The sequence below is a fragment of the Pelecanus crispus genome, chromosome 1 (genome assembly GCF_030463565.1).
Source record: "Pelecanus crispus isolate bPelCri1 chromosome 1, bPelCri1.pri, whole genome shotgun sequence".
Lineage (NCBI taxonomy): Eukaryota > Metazoa > Chordata > Aves > Pelecaniformes > Pelecanidae > Pelecanus > Pelecanus crispus.
The window spans coordinates 64,685,342-64,703,690 of record NC_134643.1 but is presented as its reverse complement, the minus strand read 5'-3'; the positions used below and the strand labels follow the sequence as shown (position 1 = coordinate 64,703,690).

The 18,349-nt window shown below is 53.4% G+C and overlaps 1 protein-coding gene across 1 annotated transcript in view; it reads right to left on the bottom strand.

Annotated features, from left to right (window-relative positions):
• HIPK2 (homeodomain interacting protein kinase 2) overlaps positions 1–17,977 on the bottom strand; it is a 132,319-nt gene extending 114,342 nt beyond the window's left edge. The window contains exon 1 of the mRNA XM_075728047.1: positions 17,843–17,977. Coding sequence (XP_075584162.1) covers positions 17,843–17,861 — 19 coding nt within the window. The 5' untranslated portion in view covers positions 17,862–17,977. The remainder of the gene's footprint in view (positions 1–17,842) is intronic.
• Between the last annotated feature and the right edge of the window lie 372 nt (positions 17,978–18,349).

Below are 18,349 nucleotides of genomic sequence, written 5' to 3'. Positions count from 1 at the left end.
TTAAGAATAAGATTAAGAGCGCAGGAATCCTGTATAGTGCTGGTACTGACTCAGCCTGGGGATTTCATGGGGGTATTTAAGCCCGGTTTTCAAAAGAAGTCTTTTATTTTGCACAGGTGGGTGTTCGCGTGCCTGCTTAAACAAGCCCTATGAATTGATGATCCCAGAAACAGAGGTCATCTCTGAAACTGCTACACTTTCTTCTTTGGTCACCCCCACTAGAAGGTGGGGATAAGTAATACTTAACTACCTCACTCCCCTGTAATGTTTAACTCCTTCACATTTACAAAGCTCCACAGGAAACACAGGAAAGCCTACTGGAATGGACAGGGATGCCCCTCACAACCGTGGGTCGCAGATTCACCCTTGTTTGCCCTGTGGACTTCTTTTAAGTGCTGGCCACTGCCAGCAGACCCCAGCAGAGACTGCTCAGCTCTGCTCCTGCACATCCAGATCGACAGCTGCCTCAAGAGCTTTCTCTCTTCTTTTTTTTTAAAAAAAAAAAATAGAAGAGTCGCTTAAGGCTTGCGGATGACCTCAAAGTACCAAACTGCTGACCTGCCACTGCCAGCGCAACCATGAAGAGCAGGGCTTGGTCCCCTTGAAGGATGGTGAGGGCCAAACAGTTTTGCAGACTCGTAACAAAACGCTGAGGTCCCCTCTGACGTTGTATCATTCTGCAGCGATATCCTACAGCAATCTAAAGGACCGCTGTGGCCGCTTTCCAAACCCAGCAAGAGACAGGTGGAGGGAGCAACAGAAGGGTGCTGGTCTGGAAGGAGGACAAGGAAGCTGGGATGAGCGAGGGCACAACCTGCCTGCTCCGAAAGTGAAAGGAACGGAGAGGCCCCTCCTTTCACAGACAGAAAAAGGGAAAAAGACAGAGGAACGAAAAGCCTGGACTTAATAATGAAAAACAATAGCTCATCATTTATTTTCATATCCCCTCGCTAATGCTGGAATAATGCTAACAACGGCATTCTTATGGCATGCATGTCATGCCTGCAAATACCAAGTGAATTACTTCTCAGCAAGGCTATGGCACTGAGCAGCACATTTGTTACAAGCGATTGGATGATGAACAACAGTTCCCAAATTCCTCCTTCACAATGCTACTTGCATTAGTTGTAATTTAATGAGAGAGAGAGAGAGAGAGAAAGAGAAAGTTTTGGCTCAAACCACTGAAATAATACTGCCTGCCACTGCTTCCCACCAGGTTTTGTATTAACTCATACCACCACCACCTCCACCTCCTCCTCCTCCACCTCCCTCCCTTCTCCCACCTATCCTCAGGTGCTGAAAGTGGTGTCATGAAACCCATCAGCATGGCAAGAGAGCATGGCAGGAAGCCCCCCAAGCACATGCGTTCCTTCCGGCTGAAAGGCAGGAGAGGACACAAACCTCTCCTTCTCCTCTGCCGACCCTAAGAGGAGGGCTGGGGAGGGTTTCTCCAGCAGCATGTCCTTCTGTGTGGACAAGCCTCCAGCTCTGCCTTGGTTTCTTCCTCCTAGAGAGCTGGTGCAGATGAAAGACACTGAACTGGCAGCTCTGGAAACAGCGCACCAAGCGCACATAGCACGACCCATGTCAGTGCAGAGCTCCCACCACGCACCCTTGCCAGCATGGTCCTCCTGTCTCCTGAAGCGAGCCACAGCCCAGCCCTGTCCCTGCCCCGCAGGCTGTCTTAGCTGGTTTGTCGCTCTTTGTAACGATTTTGAGATCTGGTAAGCAGCCAGTAAATGCAAACAAAAACTTTGCTACGGGTAAGGCCTTCAGTGGTATAAACGTGCCATCACTGCTGACATCCAGCAAACCTGGGAACCACTGCCACGGCTGCCTCCTCATGAGCTCTCATGAAGGTAGGTCTGTACCCTCCACATCTTCAGGGCAGAAACCAAGTCCCTCTTCTTTGCTCCACGGACCCTGCACAAAACAGACGGCCTCTTCGGAGAGGCAGGGACATCTTGCAGGTTTCTGCCCTGGAAGGAGCCTAACTGGCCAGCATCTCCTCCTGCTCCTGCAGCAGCCTTGCCACAGAGCCCGTCTCCTTTCGCATGCCAGGACATTTCTCCACCAGATGACCCTACACGTAAGGCTCACACCTGAAACATGACCCAGTGTGTGGGGTCTCACATGCTGGGCCAGAAGAAAGCTGAGAGGTCTGATCTGTGCAGCAGACCTACAAGTAAGAGGCTGCAAATATCGTTATTGCTCTCCTGGTGCATCCAGTCTCTTCAGTGTTCCCCTCTGACAGCGGGTAAATGACAAAAATACACCGATTCCTATCATCCAGAATCCTCCATACCCTCTCTTGTGCCAAATGTAATTTAAAAGCCCCCCACCCCCAGCCGCATTTTGTGGTGTTTTGAAAAAAATGAATCCAAACTAAATTTACATGTTTCTGAAATGAAGGTATAGGCAGGGGACGGCAAAATGTCCTTAGGATTGGAACCAAATGTATTTGTGCAAATGAGACCTAGGATTTACAGTTACCTTCCAGCCTCCAGCATGTGCTACAATCTTAGCTTTGGCTTAAAAACCATCTGTTTTCTTGTAAAGGTTGACAAACACCAGTGATCCTTTCTCCGGTGTACTGGCCGAAGTCCCATGGACCTGACTGGGGGAGGAAGGTGGGCAGGATGCCACAGGATGCTCCCAGGGACACCCGCAGACACGGCTCTGTATGGGCACACAGGTGCACGTGTGTGCTTCCCAGCAATACAGCAGGCACGATGCCAGGGGCCACCTTCAGGCCCTATCCGAATCCCCCCCTCCCAAGCCCAGGCATAGCATGGCACACTCTGGAGCTTTCCTACAACTACGGCTGTGTTTTACGCCGTGACGCGGCTAAAGCATCCAATGCTGAAATGACCCTAAGTGAACGCAACAACAATTGTTACAAATAAATAAACAAGGATCACAGTCCCGAAGAAAAGGAAGAAATGGTGAGCCTCAGCCTGCTGTGACTACCCGTGTGCTGGGCAGCTCACCCACTCCTGCAGCACACGGAGCCCAGCATCCCCCCAAGGGGCACCAGACGAAAGGGGTCCCTGTGCCGAAAGCGAGCGTGGGGAGGAGGGGACACAGGCATGAGAGGGAAGCGGGGGGCTCTCCCGACAGAGGCCCACTGCAATGGCTACGTGGCCTTTAGGGAGCCTGGCACAGGGGTGGTGTTCCCTGCTACCAGCCACAAGCTGAGCCCGCTGCCTGCAAAGAGAAGCAGCGACCAGGCTGGGGAGATGGAGAGCAGTTATCAGGGGCAGAACTATAGGGATGAATGTATGTAACCAGACGTATGGAGACCAGCTGGGCTGCAAGCAGAACGGGCCCATTACTGCAACAACTTCTTTGGGCATCCAGTGAAAACCACAGAGGTCAGAACTGCCAGCCACAATCAATCACATTTGCAGTTTAAAACCCGACCAAATCCAGCACTTCTGCTGGGATCAAGAAGTTCGGCTGGAGGTTCCTGGCCCTGCTGGGAAGGCAGAGGCTGTCCTGCCCCTCAGTTCCCGTCCTGGCAGGCTGTCACGGTTCAGGAAGGGTGAAGCTCAGCCGCAGCACGTGGTGCCGTACTTCAGTTTCCTTTAAGCCTTCAAATCAGGCTTTACACGGGGCTTAAGCGCAGCCTGTCCCAACAGAGAGTTGGATTTCAGAGTTCTCGCGTGCTGCTGGGTTGACATCTCCAACCGAATAGGGGACGAGCGTCCCGCAGCCTGGCTGGCAGCCAGCCCGTCCGCCCGGACACCCTGAGCAGGGGATGGGGAGCACCTGCCCCCACAGCCCTCCCCACATCCCCAGCGGGCAAGGCAGGAGGGCTGAGATCACCAGGAGAGGCTCCCGCTTCCCCTGCCTCATTTAGGCAAATACCTCCCAATATCTGCCTTTTCAGCAACCATTTCACAGTAACCACAGAGCGTCTTACCTATGCGACTGTGCCTGCGCTTTTCCTCACCCATGCGCTCACTGGCCCCGCAAGGCTCACCCTGAGCTCACCCCGCAAGGCTCACCTGCAGAGCCCCCATGCTCGCCGGCCCATGGCTTGGGACGCCTGACACGCAGCATTCAACTCCCATGTGAAGTTGGCATGTTCTCGATACACGTCACGCTACGTCCTTGGCCATGGACACCTGAGGTGGGCTGGTCTTCATCAACCAAGCACGACCAAACATGACAGGGCTCTGCTGAGGACGGGGCAGCAGAGGGGAAGAAGCTGGTGGGGACAGGAGAAAGGACACAAAACACAAAAGCAAAGTAAAAGCCCCATCCCCTCCACAAGTCCTACAATGACAGAGGGTCAGATGGACAGGAGTACCAACCACAAGGAAATCCAGATGAAAAACTATGACCTGCAACTCGCTCCAGTGATGCCAAGTGACATAAGCATGTTTCCTAGCTCACCCCCAGTGCTGTCACAAGCATCTGTTTTATTGCACCTGGTATCAAAAGCATCAGGCATTCCCACCTGAAACCCTGCCCTACCCCTGCCATTCATTCACATCCCATCTTCTTCTTCCCTCGCACATTATTTTCTACAGGCAGCGGCTTTTTGGCAGAAGTCTCTGTGTCTGTCTGCGACAGGACATGGCAAGGAAAAGCAGACGTCTCCTTGTAAAGCATCCTCTTCCTGAAACCCCTTCAACCCTTCCTGGCTGAGAGGAAATGCAGGGATTGATAATGACTCAAGTGCTCCTCTGGGAAACAGCAATGATTTTGGAGGAACATGAAGTAACTTTTAAGCCAAGCCCAGTCCTAAAGAGGGGAACTCCACGGTCTGTAGCTCAATTTCGCAGTTGAGCAAGAACAAAACCAGGGCTCAGGCGCCTGCCTGCAGGCATGCTGAAAAAGATACAGCTACTTTACTGAGGTGGTCTCACCTACATTAGATAACATTGTGAGTGGTATCAAAAACACATCTAAATGGATACAGATTCTCCAGGAGATACTGCATTTGTATACAGATGCCAGCTACATCACAGGACCAGGTCAAGACTGAAATAACTGGGGATACAGCAGGACAGACCTGAAACACATTAGCAGAGCTGCAGAGATACCAAAGAACTGGTCCAGTAGGGCCACCAAAACCTGGCACTGGGAGAGATATGTAAAAGATGCCAGCCATGCAGCTGTTCTGGGTCAGGATGGAGACGAGCTGGTGGATGTGGATTACAGATCACTCCCAGTCAAATTGTCTTGGATGATATTTTTCTCAAGCTTAGATTGCTAGTAACCCTTTTGTTCAGCCTGAAAAGTCACATTGCTTCAAAAATCTCTCCCTGCCTTTTACAGGCAGAGTGGCAGTGTCCCCTCCTGAACACGATGTGATTTACAGCCTTCCACACTCACAGCAGCGACACAACCCCTTACGCAGAGACTGCAGGCAGCACTTCTGCCAACACGTATGCTGCCACAGCATCGCTCCACATAAACACCCTGCATTCACCTTGTTTATATTTCCTCCTGTACAGGCTGCGACAGCTCACAAACACACAGAAGGCCTAATTTATATTTATAGTAAATCTCCCTTCTTCATTCCCTGCAGTGGAAAAGAGCCCTGGTACAAATGCAATTTGCTGAGAGAATGGTCTAACAGCTCTAAGGAGAACCAGGCCCACATCGCCTTCTGTAGACAAAGGAGATACAGCCACATGCAAACACATGTGCATGCTCCTACACATGCCTGCAAACGTGGAAAGAGTCCCACATGCATATATATATACACGCATATACTCTTCCACCTGTATTCTCACACACACTGCTCTATAAAAGCATCTACCGTCCCTTCTGACTCGCATGGGCTTTCAGGCAGCACAGGCATTTGGAAGCTGCACTTTCATTATCCAGGTGCTCACAACCTCAGATAAGCGATGAGAAAATGACACTGCAAGAGAAGTACTGTCACCGTCAATGGGATATGCTCGTGTCTAGGTTTCACATGTCCTCGTCAGGTGGTGCAGCTATTTTAAATGGGGTTTGCAACGTGTTTCTTAACCCCACTTGCTAAATACATACATAGTCTGATGTTGAGAGAATGCAGAGGGGGAGTTTGATGGGAAGGCAGGTTTCTGGTGGTGCTAGTGATAGCGCTAGAAGAGATTAAGGAATTTATAATTGTACTCATGACTAAATGTGATCCCCACTTGCTTTGTAGGCATATGCCCTGGGGGAGTTATGAGGTCTTGGGTTTCTCCATGGTGTCCACAAACTGGCTGCAGCCAAAAGTTGTCCTTTTGTTTTAATCTGGCTTCAGAGAAAAGGTTGCGATCTCTCTTCCCTCTGCAAAGGGCCTCGTTCCAGCTTCCCTTGCCCCCATCACCCCATCAGGCCTGACTGTGGAAGCGTGTTCCCCACAGGACAACACCGTCGGCCTGCTCAGGAACTGGGGCTAGTGTGCCGTGCTGGCGCTGTGCAGGGGAAGCACACCCAGCAAGTCCTCTGTGGTCTCTACTGGCCTCCAATAAGCTTCAGTGAAGGCGGCCTGTTAATTCCTGTCGAGGTGTTCTGTGCTCACAGAACTGAGTAACTTTAACTGCTGAGTTTGAACAACTTGCACGATTCCTCTTGCCAGCTTCTCTCCATCCTGGTGGCACTAAGTTGGACCAAAACCTCTTTGCTCAACATGGCCACCAAGCCCGCTAGCAGCCCACCCAGATGCCAGAAAGCTTCTGTGCACGGACGCCTTGGGAGCTGGAGGCTGGGCATCACCAAATCTCAGCGCTGTTCTGGCGCTGACCCAGGGCTCATCCTGCTGCACGTCACAGAACTGCCGTAACGGAAAGAGCCCTGTTACATACTCCTCTGCCCCATTGCATCACTAAAGCTAGCTGACATGTTATGGATTACTGCTCTGCTCAGATCCCTACCCTGCACTCTTCCCTGGGGCATCCCAAGCATAGGATCAAAAGTGTTTGTCAACGTTAGGGTGCTCAAGAGCATCACCAAATATTTGCCATGTTAGAAATGACCCTACTCTGGGTATTTTAAAGACTAGCAATGGCCATTTAAGTCCCCAGAAATTTTGCCACAAGGGGAAGATTAAAGATTGCACATACACACAGAGTTATGAGGATATCTAAGAGGATTTTCTTGGAAATTTTTCTGCAGCTTCTGAAGTCAATCATCTAAATAGGAAAGTAGCAATGATGGCCAGAAATTACCGCTATTTAGAACAGAGACCTGCTGAAAATCCTTGCCAAACTATTTGGAATTTGTCAACACTACATGCTGCCTAGGAGAAAATAAAACACCATGCATTTTAGCTGGATGTTCTTCACCTCCAGCCTCATGCTTTAAGCAAACAGATAGCCTTCCTACCAACGTAAGCAGGGAGCAACACGGATACTCTTCCTTCTGCAATCCTGCTGCTGTCAGCTCCTGTTGGAGTGACAGCCTGAAGCCATAGAAGATCCATGCAGATGGTCACAAACCAGGCCCCCAACCCACTACTGGCACAGCACTTCCAGAAACACCACTGTGGAAAGCTAACACTGGGGTGAGGCTCAGACCACCTCTGCCATGACCGCTCTCTGGGCAGGCTGGAGCGTCGTCTAGAGATCATACTGCTGCTGATACCCTTCTTTTGGGTACTTCTCCCTCTCCTCCCCATGCCAGAGCTGGCTGATTTGAGCACTTGTCGCATCCTTTCTCAAATACAGGTTGCGAGCTCTCTGGGGCAATGCCATACCACGTTTGTCCATCTTTGGAAAAATTTGCAGCACAGAGATCCTTGACTTGGGATCCCAGCTGCTAGTGGCTACGAATAATTTGTAATGAAAATAAAAGTGAAGCTGCAGCAGGGGATTGTTGTGCCTCCAAGTTTTCTCCAGACTAGATTGTTCTCAGGAGACACAGGAGAGCTACCACTGAGATAAAAAAAACTACTAGGTTTACACAGAGACCATCAAAAACGTGCATCTGTATTGTTCTGACCTCCAGATCTTTTTTTTTCCCTTCGCTTTTTCCTAACCTTTAAAAGGCATGTAAGATAAACAGAGGAGAAACCAGGCAGACAACATCCTCCGAAGAGATGTAGGAATATAATCAAGCCCTCAGACACACGCACACAAACACCATAATTTATCTCTTCCTCCTCCTGTTTGATATGATCCTCTGTTCTAGTATCATAATCTGTTGCTATGGAAACAGCTATGATGTCACTACGAGAGGTTTATGGATGCCTTGAACAGGAAGGAAAGGTACATGATGATGGGAGAGAAAAAAAAACCACCTACAAACAGCTGCTGAGCATGAGACATTCCAGGAATGGGAAGTGTTAACAGGGAAAAGATAAATACATTGACGGTGCTGGCGCTGCTGCAGACAAGAGCAGAATATAAACCGCGTTTTAAAAATAAAGAACGCTTACAAATTTTGCCTACAAGTGAAAATATTCTGGGAAAGCTAAAGGAGCTTCCTAAAAACCAAACTTTATCTGAAATGTTCTGCAAGTTTTCTGGGACTGGATATTTTCTGAGCCTTGCTGCTAGAGTCCAAGTCTCCATCAACCCACTCCATCGTCTGCTGTAACATTCCCTCCAGAAGTGTTAGCGTAACACCCCACCAATGCAGCTAATAGTTAGGGAGGTTGCTGGCTACCTGCCATCCCGTGTGCCTTTACGATCTGTAACTGGAAAAAAAAAGTCACGTCTTCCAGCAAAAATAAACAGAGACGCACTGAATCCACTGGATCACATCCAGTAGCAAATAAACGCCCTGACCCCAAACTATAAGCAAAAAAAGAGCCTTTCTTGCTGTCTTCACCCAAGAGAAAAACCATAGACTCGCTGCCAAATGAACTGACATACCTGACCTGCTACTGGAGAGAACAGTATGTTGAGCCTCATATGCTCGAAATGCGCCCAGCCTTCGGGCTATGCACATCCATGTGCGGCATGATGCACGTGCGGTCCTCACCCGTGAGCTCAGGCACTGATGACTGCCTCCGTGCTCATACCCATTTCTGTCACCTGGACTGATGGTGAGAGTAGGCCAGACACGGGGACAGAGGGTGGGACACTCACACGTGCCCTTAAAGACATCATGCGCAGGCTGCAGGAAAATTCAGCACGCAGGGCCTGCCGGGGAGGAGGAGGGAGGATGGCAGATCAGATTCGTCCTGCATAGCCGCCTTCGTCATGGGAAGGGCAACGGCAGCAAAGGAGGAAACTACAGGGATCTCAGATCAATGAAAAGTGCTGGTGTTCCAGCTAATCTCTGCCCCATCAGAATTTCCTCAGCATGGAGAGCAGGATCAGAGATCTTACAGGAAAGTTATAGCATCAGTTTTACCTCTGGTCTCAGCTCCATCCAGGGAATCCCCAGGCAGACTCTCCGTCTCACCTATGAGCATTAGGATACAGGTGGTATCTCCTGTCCTCACCCACCCTCCTTTCCAAAGATGTTAAAGACAACTGCAGGGAGAAAAACTGGGAGAGACTGAAGTCAGTAAGGGCAGGTGCAAAAAAGTCCAAGGCAGGATCTTCAGCAATTCACCCAACTTTCTGTTTTTGCCAGCCTTGGTTGCAACAGCCTCAGCCCCTGCACTTTTCGGAGGTCACCTCCCTCTCTCCTGTTACAGTCACTTGTCCTCATCCTCCTTCCCCACCTGTCTCTCTCATCCTCTTTTCCTTTGTTCCTGACTTATTTCCTTACTTCTTCTCAACCTCCAGCCCGCCCTTTCCTTCCCTGAATGAATCCCTGTCAAAAAATGTTTAAGAAAACCCACACATTGTGATTTCCTCTCCCCAAAGAGCCCAGCCGGTTTGTATAATCCACCCTCCTGTGTCTTCATCTACATAAAGTGCAAATCCTTTAGGGTGGGAACTATCTACCACTTCATGTCAATGTCATGCCTAGTGCTCTAAGGTCCTGGTTTTGTCTGGCGCTGGTGCTACTATAGCAAACACCGCTGTTGTTAGGAATACTTCAAAAGCACCGAAGGAGAGTAAAAGAATAGGAGGTGTGAAAACAATGCCAAGTGTTTTGTGTTTTTTTCAGTTTCTTTTATATTTTGGGGGCAAGGTTCTGGTCCTATTTTTTATGAAACAATTTCTTCTCTTCTGTGCTTTCTATTTGGGACTGCGGAGTGGAAAACAAAGCTGATCTTGGTGAAGAAATAGAGATTGTGGGTTTTTTAAATTGGCAGGTGACACCAAGCAGGAAGGGACTGCAAAATCAGGGGAATTAGATTAGAATTCAAAACAATCCCAACAAATTGAAAGGTACAGGATGAAATTCAAACGGGACAAACACAAAAATCATACACCTCGGTAGGAAAGGATAGCTCCACACATACAGGATGGAAAATGGCTCACGAGGCATCAGACCTCTTGGCCAGGATCTGGGAGCCATGGTGCATCACAAGCTACACACAGATGAATGCTGTCACGGTGCAAAAAGTTAAACCAAACAGGAGCACTGCCTGTTAAGAGACGTGAAGGAATACTTCTGCTCTACTTGGCCAGCGCAGGATGCCAGGTAAAGCACTGTGCTCTACCAGTGCCACTCGAGAGAGAGGTGGACTAGCTGAAGGGAATGCAGAGCAGCAGGAAGATGGTTGGAGCTGCAGAAAACAAGACACAGGAGAAAGCTGAAGGATGTGTTTGAGATAGGATCTAGCCTAAGGAACATAAAGCCAAGGAGAGACATGACAAAGAGGAAGGAATAGTTTTTCCACACCCACTGTCAACAGGACAAGAAATCACAGCAAGCAAAGCAGAGCAAAGTTACAGAGGAGGTACAATCTTTTCAATGACAAAGATAGCTAAAGGCAGCGATGACAGCCTGGGCAGGCTGTGGACCCTCCATACATGGGGAATACGCTGGACAAGCATGCGTTTGGTACGGTACATCCTGCTCTGAAAAACTTTTGGAAGTCTTTCCTATGCCCATTTCCTATGATTTCAATGGTTTTGGTGAAAGCTAAGTTTCTTCGGCATTTCAGCATAGCCCACAGACCAAGACAAACCTGTCAGCGTTTAGAATCAGGAGACATTAGCCTGCAGGGCAGCGCTGTGTAACACCATTGTTCCAGGTCTTGCTAATGCCTTTAAGGATTAAAGGTTATAATGAACAGGGAAGACAGCTGCCCTTCTGAGTTTCCCAGGTATCTCTGGCAAATACCACTGCCTTGCGGGGTGACCTTTCCCGCTTTTCAGGGTAGGAGCTATAAGCGATTGCTCTTACTTCATCCTTCCAGAGACAGATGTCAGCACAGGCCCTGGAAGGTGAGCAGGACAGAGAACAAGGCGTGAGTAAAGGGTGAGCTTCAGCTTCTCCAAGCAAACGTCCCATGGGAAATGCTGAAGAAAACCAAGGGAGCAAACTGTGCCATCCTTCACCCAGCATAAAACTCCCTCTCCCTCCACAACACGATGCAGACGGGCTAAGGCTCGCTGCATGGAGACGGTGCTTCCCCCTGCGTAGCTCCCCGGGTTTCAGTGGCACTGTTGCTGATCTACACTATGATCCCCAAAATCAGAATCAAGCCCAGGAGCAGCTTGAGGGGCTCACAGCCCGAGGATGCTTGCCTCCCACTGCCTATTTTGTAACCCCCCTGCAAATAAGTGAAAGACCCTGCTCCTCGGCATCATTCTGTCAGTGGCTTGATCAGACAGCCACTCTTTATATAGCACCTTGAACATATACAGCACTCTATAAACACAAGCTATTACAGCTTATTATTACTCCCATTAAATAAATAAATTCTAATGGTACAGCTTTTAGCCCTGGCTCTGGAGTCTCCAAGGTATTTTGAGACATGGTGATGCCTTTTGCCAGCCCACAGAGATGGGGGCTGCTCCTCCGCTCATCTGCGTGGGGAAGTCTTAGAAGAATGATATCTACCATGAAAATTACCCAACTCAGAAGGCTACCTGAATTTAAGAGCGGTCCCAAAATACATGCACTTGCACTTTCCAGAGGAAGGACCTCAGTTGCTGATGTGGCCAAATGAGGGAGGATTCAGGTGTGCTCTGTGCTGTAAATGGGGGGAAGCAGGAACATGCCTCTACTCTTCCCTCATGACAAACAGACAAATTGCTAAATGCCCTATCTGGAGTAAAATTATCACCTGGGTTTATTTTCAAAACAAAAGCTGAACTCTGAACTGCTAGGGGGAATAGTTTCAAAAGAGAAGGCCTCCTGTTAAACACCAAGGTCTGTATTAGGGTATGTAAATAGCTGAAGAAACAACCTGTTCTCTAAATAGCGTTTAATTCTCACTTCTTGTTATGCACCAGTTAACCTTCCAAAAGCAAGAAAAAGCCCTATAAATAATATTTCACACTCAGAGGGCAGAGATTTCCCAGTAAGGGTGAGGAAACAACCTCAGTTTTATAAATGGACTGATTAAGCTATAGAGGCCATGAGTCAGAAAGGTACTTCAGCGTGTGGTGAGCTTTAAAGACATAAACAATTCTAATGAAGTCAGCAGCACTGCCTGTGAGCTTAAATTTAGGCACAGACCTTAAAATATCTTCTTAAATTGGGATCAGAGAGGAAAAGGGTGGAACTTTCGAAAACATCCACTCTCAGCCTACCCGATGTCTACAGATACAGGGATGGGGACACCGTAATAGCTGTCAGCCCACTACCAAATGTCTTTGCAAACTCCCTTGCTCGGGAGTCTTGCCCAAAGGTACGCACTATCCCAGTTGCCTTGACTCCTACGCCTAAGAGAAGTGGTCTAATCTGCCTCATACCGGTGTCTCAGCCCAGTCTGAGCAGAAGGTGGCTGAACTTGCCCTTGACCTCGCCATCTGGCAGGACTGCTCTAACACCATCACCTGGGACCCACTTGGGGACACAATCAGGACAGGGATTTACCTCCATGCCCAGGTCACTAAACCTTCCATGATTCGACTTCCCAGAACTTTCCTCCTGGCCAAATATTCACATACTTTTACAGGCCATTGCTGCGATGTGGTCAAACCTGAGGCTTATTCGTTTAGCCACCAAAGCACGTTATCTGTCTCCAAATAAATGGTCTAACTTCCAGGGGTTAACAGGAGTTCAAAACACTCACAGGCACCAAGGAGGTTCTCTGGGCTGTACCTCATCACTAGAAGCCCTACACCGGTCACGGTCCACAGCCAGCTCTTAACCAGTCTGGATGAAACCACATCCAGTGGTTTCAAAGCACCATGTGAAAGTGGGTGGTAAAGAGCAACCACTGGGTAAATGGGGAAACCGAGGCACGGGAAGATGAAAATTACTTCATTTTCCAGGCCAGCTGAGGTGTCCAGCCGAAGCCAACAGGATTTTCCCCACCTGCTACAGCCATGCAGAGGAACACGCTGCACGGAGTCCAAGGGCCGACGACTGTGGCGAGTAACTGTGCTTGCCTCTTTGTCCAAGGGCGTTGTCTGTCTGTTCGCCCTGGCCCCTGGTCCCGGCAGTGCTCTTTCCACTTCCGAAAATAAAACAGCATTTTTCACCCATTACATCTCAAACCCATTTAATCACTAGACGCGGCAGCATGATAAGAACAATAATTATAACTGGAGGGGGCTTCCTGTTATCCTGGCTATAGCCATATCCTGAGCTAATAAAAACTTAGGCTTTTGGTCCCAGCATTGACTTAGCTTAAGTTCTGGTTATTAATTCATAAACAGGAAGCGCCTCTGAGTTATCATCTCCCTGCACGAACTTTGGGGTAAAGACCTTTCCTCCGCCTCACTGGCGCCGCCTCCCCAATGAGCAAGTTTTGTGTGCTTAAACGAGATTTGAGGATGCATTCAAAACCCAGCAGGGCTGGCCTGTTCCTGGCGTTAAACGGGATCTGATCCGCGACGCATCCGGGGTCAGAGTTTCAGGCTTCCCGGCCCCTCGTGTGATAAGGATGGCGCACAGGCAGGTCTCTGCCTGCGCCGAGCTCCAGCAGTGGCACCGGTGGCGAGGTGCAATTTACAAATATTACCGAGATTAATTCCATAAGCCACCCACATAGAAAACTACCGACGCGGCTGCTAAAAATACACCGCGAGTTGCAACAAAGTTGTCAGGAATAAGTAAGAAGCAAAGCAAAGAGGAATAAAACCAAAACAGATGTAATCGCTGTTTAGAAAATAAAGGTTAAAGCATATAAACACCTCTTTTTACCCAATTCTGAAGGATGCCAGGTACGAGGCGCCCAGGAAATCGCTGGAGACACCCGCCCAGGGCAGAAAGCTACCCACAGCCCAGGCACCAGTGATGTCTAGCAGTAAGCCCTCTTAAAATGGGGTCTCCCCTGGTCCACAGAGCCCAGCTCTGTTCTCTGCACAGGAGGAAACGTCTCATGATAAGCACACCAATGACAATTTTGCACAGCAAGGGCAACACGGCCTAGAGGAGAGTCCGAAGAACCAGATTCTCACCTGCCTCAAGCCATTCGCCTCGTCTGAAGCCGATACAGCTGCCTCTGAGGAAGCCACATCTCCAGCGCCCAGTGGGACGGCGGCCATTCGTTTGTCCAAACTCTGGAGCAGGGGCCGCGCGGGATTACACCTGATGAGGCCCGCTTTGAAGCCCAACACGTTTCCCCGTGTAGCTTACAACCAAAACTAAAATCCAAGTCAAACATTGTGCGGCGGTGTTACTTCTGTTTTATTTCACTTGGTAGGTATTTATGTCCTTCATTTTACCACTCAGCTCTGCAACGCTCGGAAAAAAATGAATGAGAAAAACCTGGTAGAGGAGATGATGACAGCAAAAACTCTGAAATCCTTAAAACGAATGGGAAAATTCTCTTTGCACAGTGTGTAAGGGGGAGGATTTCAGACCAGATATTCATTTATTTATCATGCCTTGCCTATCAATATCAAGTGAGGCACCGTTCTGCTTCCCAGAACCAGTATTTAAGCAAGCCGCTCAGCGCAGGCACACACCGCTCTCGCCTTGTTGAGAATCATGGGTGACTTTGTGCATGTGCTCTACGTTATCACTCACTTAAATTTCTACTGGAACCATTTCATAAGGCCTCCCAGGTGTCACATTTCCTCCCAGGGCGCCTTTTCTGTCAAAGAGCCTATGTTCTGAAATCCGTAAGGTGGAGATACTGTGTCGCCTACCCTCGCCCGCCTTGCGGTGGTGGCGGTGGGCACGCGTGTGTGCCACCTGAGACTGCTCCGGCAAGGGCAGGAGCAGAGAAGAAGCGACTGCCCGCCGTAGCGCTGATCCAACCCCTCGGCTCCTGCGCTCTCCTTGGCGGCCCTGACTGTACCTGATGCTCCGGAGGAGGGTTACAGACCAGACTGGTTACGCACATAACGTGAGGCTCGTCAGGGAGGATTGCAGTCCTTGCCTCCTTCCAAGGAGGAAATCGCATCCCCTGCGATAAGTAAGTTTTTTATCTATGCACTGCGATATTGCAGGGAATTCGAAGGACCTCTCATGGCAACTAGGAGGCGAAAAACATTCATTAACCCCTCCTCCGCCTCCCTCGAAGCCATCCAGCAGCAATTTAACCCGCAAACGTACTGCAACACAAACCAGATAAAACAATCCTTATCAGCCTTTACGCTATCCGCTGGCTCCTGCCATTTGGGATATTCACCTACTTTAAGGCTCGAGGCGCGCTGCAGAGCCTGGCCGTGGACCCTTCTCTATCGGTTGCAGGGAATTTTGTTTTCACGGGTTGCTTTTTCACGGCTTTTTTTTTTTTTTTTTTTTTTTTCCCGTCCGCTCTCTTTTTCCAGTCAGGCAGAAGCACGGGCGCCGCTGAAGTTAGGATGCTCTAGGGAACCGCTAAACTTCCACCGCACGCTTCGGTGCGGCACCGCCGCCGCCTCCCCGGGAGGAAGCCGGCGCCCTGCCCGCCCTGGCTGCGGCCGAGGCCTCTTCTCCTCTCCTTTCCCTTCCCTCCCCTGCCCTGCCCGGCTCCGGGGAGGCGGCCGTGCCGGCGCTCGGCGGGCGCCCGCTGCGCCGCGCCGGGAAGGGGAGCGCGGCCGGGCTGACCGCAGGCCCCGCCGCCTCACTCCGCCCCCGGCCGCTGCGGAGCCGCCGGGCGCCGCCGCCCGCCGCGGGGCACCGCACCGCCCCGCACCGCCGCCCGCCCGGGGGATGCGGCCCGCCGAGGAGCCAACTTCAGAGGAATCGCCGCATTACCCGCCCTGCCAGCGGCGCCCGCTCGGGAGGGGCCGGGCGGGCTGAGCGGCGGGCGCTGCGATGCCGGGCAGGCCTCACCGGCCCGCCGGTGGCCCGCGGCCGCGCCGGGAGGGGAGCGGGGGGGACAGGCCCGGCCCGCCGCGGGGGGGCGGCGGGCAGGGGCCGGGCAGGTACGCGCCGGGCCTGCGAGCCCCCGCTGCGCCCGGGGGGCGGCGGCCAGGCGGCGCCGGCCTCCCCCTGCCCGCGGCGGGCCCCCGCCGCCGCCCGCTGCCCTTGGAGGCGCCGGGGGCGGCCCGGGCGCCGGCGGGGGGGGGGGGGGGGCTGCCCGGGCCCGGGGGCCGAGGCCGCTCGGCGGCGCGGCGCGGCCGGCAGAGGGCGCTGCCGGCGGGCCAGCCCCAACCGGCACCCCGGGCCCGCCGCGGCCCCGCCGCCGGCACCGGCCCGCCGCCGCGCAGGGCCCCGCCGCCGCCGCGGCCCCTCCGCGCCCTCTCCGCGCCCCCCGGCGGCGGCGCAGGCGCCGCCGCCGCCGCCGTCGTCGTCCCCGGGTTCCGGCAGCCCGGTGCCCGGCAGCGGCGAGGGCGGGGAGGGACGGCCGTCCTCCCTCCGCTGCCGAAAACGCTCCTCTTTGTCTGCCTGCCTCTCGCGGGGTCCGAACTCCGCACCGCCGGCGAGCCCGGGGCTGCCCAGAAATAACCCGGCGGGCCGGTAACTTTACACCGCCCGCCGAGCGCCCTCCTCCCGGGCGCTGCAGCCCGGGCTCGATTTTCTCCTCAGATAAGTTTTACCGGCTTCGCCATAGGGAGGAAAGTACCGTGCCCCCGTGCGTGCCTGCCGCCCCCGTCCCCCGCCGCCGGGCGCCCGGGTCCCCGCCGCCACGGACCGAGCGGGCCCCGGGCGGGATAAGGCGCCGGGCGGCTGGGTGTCCCCCCGGTTTATGTAATCTTCCCTGGCCAGCGCCGAGCCGGGAAGGCTGACGGCGGAGGATAAATGCATGGCGAGGGGATTTAAATCAGCCCTGATACATTTTTTTTAATTTTTTTTTTTTTTTTTAAGCAGCCACCCTGAAACACGCACCGATCTAACACACCCCCTCCCCATAATTTTTTTTTTTTTTTTTTTTTTTCCCGAAACGGAAAAAACTAAGTTGGGGCACTTGGGCTGCTCGCCGCAGCCCGGGCTGGGCTGAAGGAGAAGCCGGAGGAGCTGACAGGCGGCTGCCGGCAGCCCCGTTCCCCCGCCGCCGCTGCCCGCGGGGTCTCCGCGCCCCGGAGGAGAGCCCCGGCGGGGGGAACTCTTGGAAAACCGGCGAAAGGAGCGGGGTGGCCGGTGCTGGAAATGCGAACTGCGGCGAGGGGCAGGCAGGCACACAGGCACGGAGGCGCAGGGCAAGCTCCGTCCACCTCATTGTTCTGCTCGGCACCGGCACGGACTTCACCCGCCGCCCCCCGCCGGGGCCCGAGCGCCCGGGACCGCGGGGCCGGGGAGGGTTCGGGAGCGGGGGGGGGGGGGCGCAGAGCCGGGCGGAGACCCGCGCCTCGCCCCGCTCCCCGCCGGGCGCCGGGCAGGGCGGGGGTGCCCCGCCGCCGCCGCCAGCCTCCCCGCAACGACGCCGGGGGGACGGCGAACCGCGGGCGGGCGGGGACCCCCGGGGTCCCCGGTCCCCCTGTGTGTGTGTGTGTGTGTGTCCCCCACCCCTTCCGCGGCGGGGCGAGGGGTGCCGGCGGGGCGGGCCGGGCCGTGCCGGGCCGGGGCTTACCTTCGTACATGGGGGCCATCGGTGCAAGGACGCCTGTTATTCATGGCAACGCCGCCACGAACGACGCGAGATCGCAGCCCCCCAAACTCAACACACATCTGCCATCTTGAGCGGGTGTCTCTCGGCGGAGGCGAAGCTGCCGCCTGCCTTCTGCATCGCTGCCCGCCTCAGCGCGGGGGGAGCCGGGCACATCCAGCCCCGCTGCCGGCCCTCCGACGCGGCCGGGGCGGGCGGGCGAGCGGGCGGGGGGCGGCGGCGCCGGGCCGGGCCGGGGCCGGGGCCGGGGCCGGGGCGAGGCGCGGGGCCGGGCAGGGGCGGCGGGCGGCGGGGCCCCCCCGGCTCGGGACGGCGGCGCTGGGGAGGGAGGGAGGGAGGGAGGGAGGGAAGGAGAGAGGGAGGGAGGGAGGAAAGGAGGGAGGAAGGGAGGGAGGGAAGGAGGGGGGCTGGCGCGGTGCCCCCGCTCTCAGCGCGGCATGGCTGCGTGTGCCGGGGCGCCTGCAAAAGTTG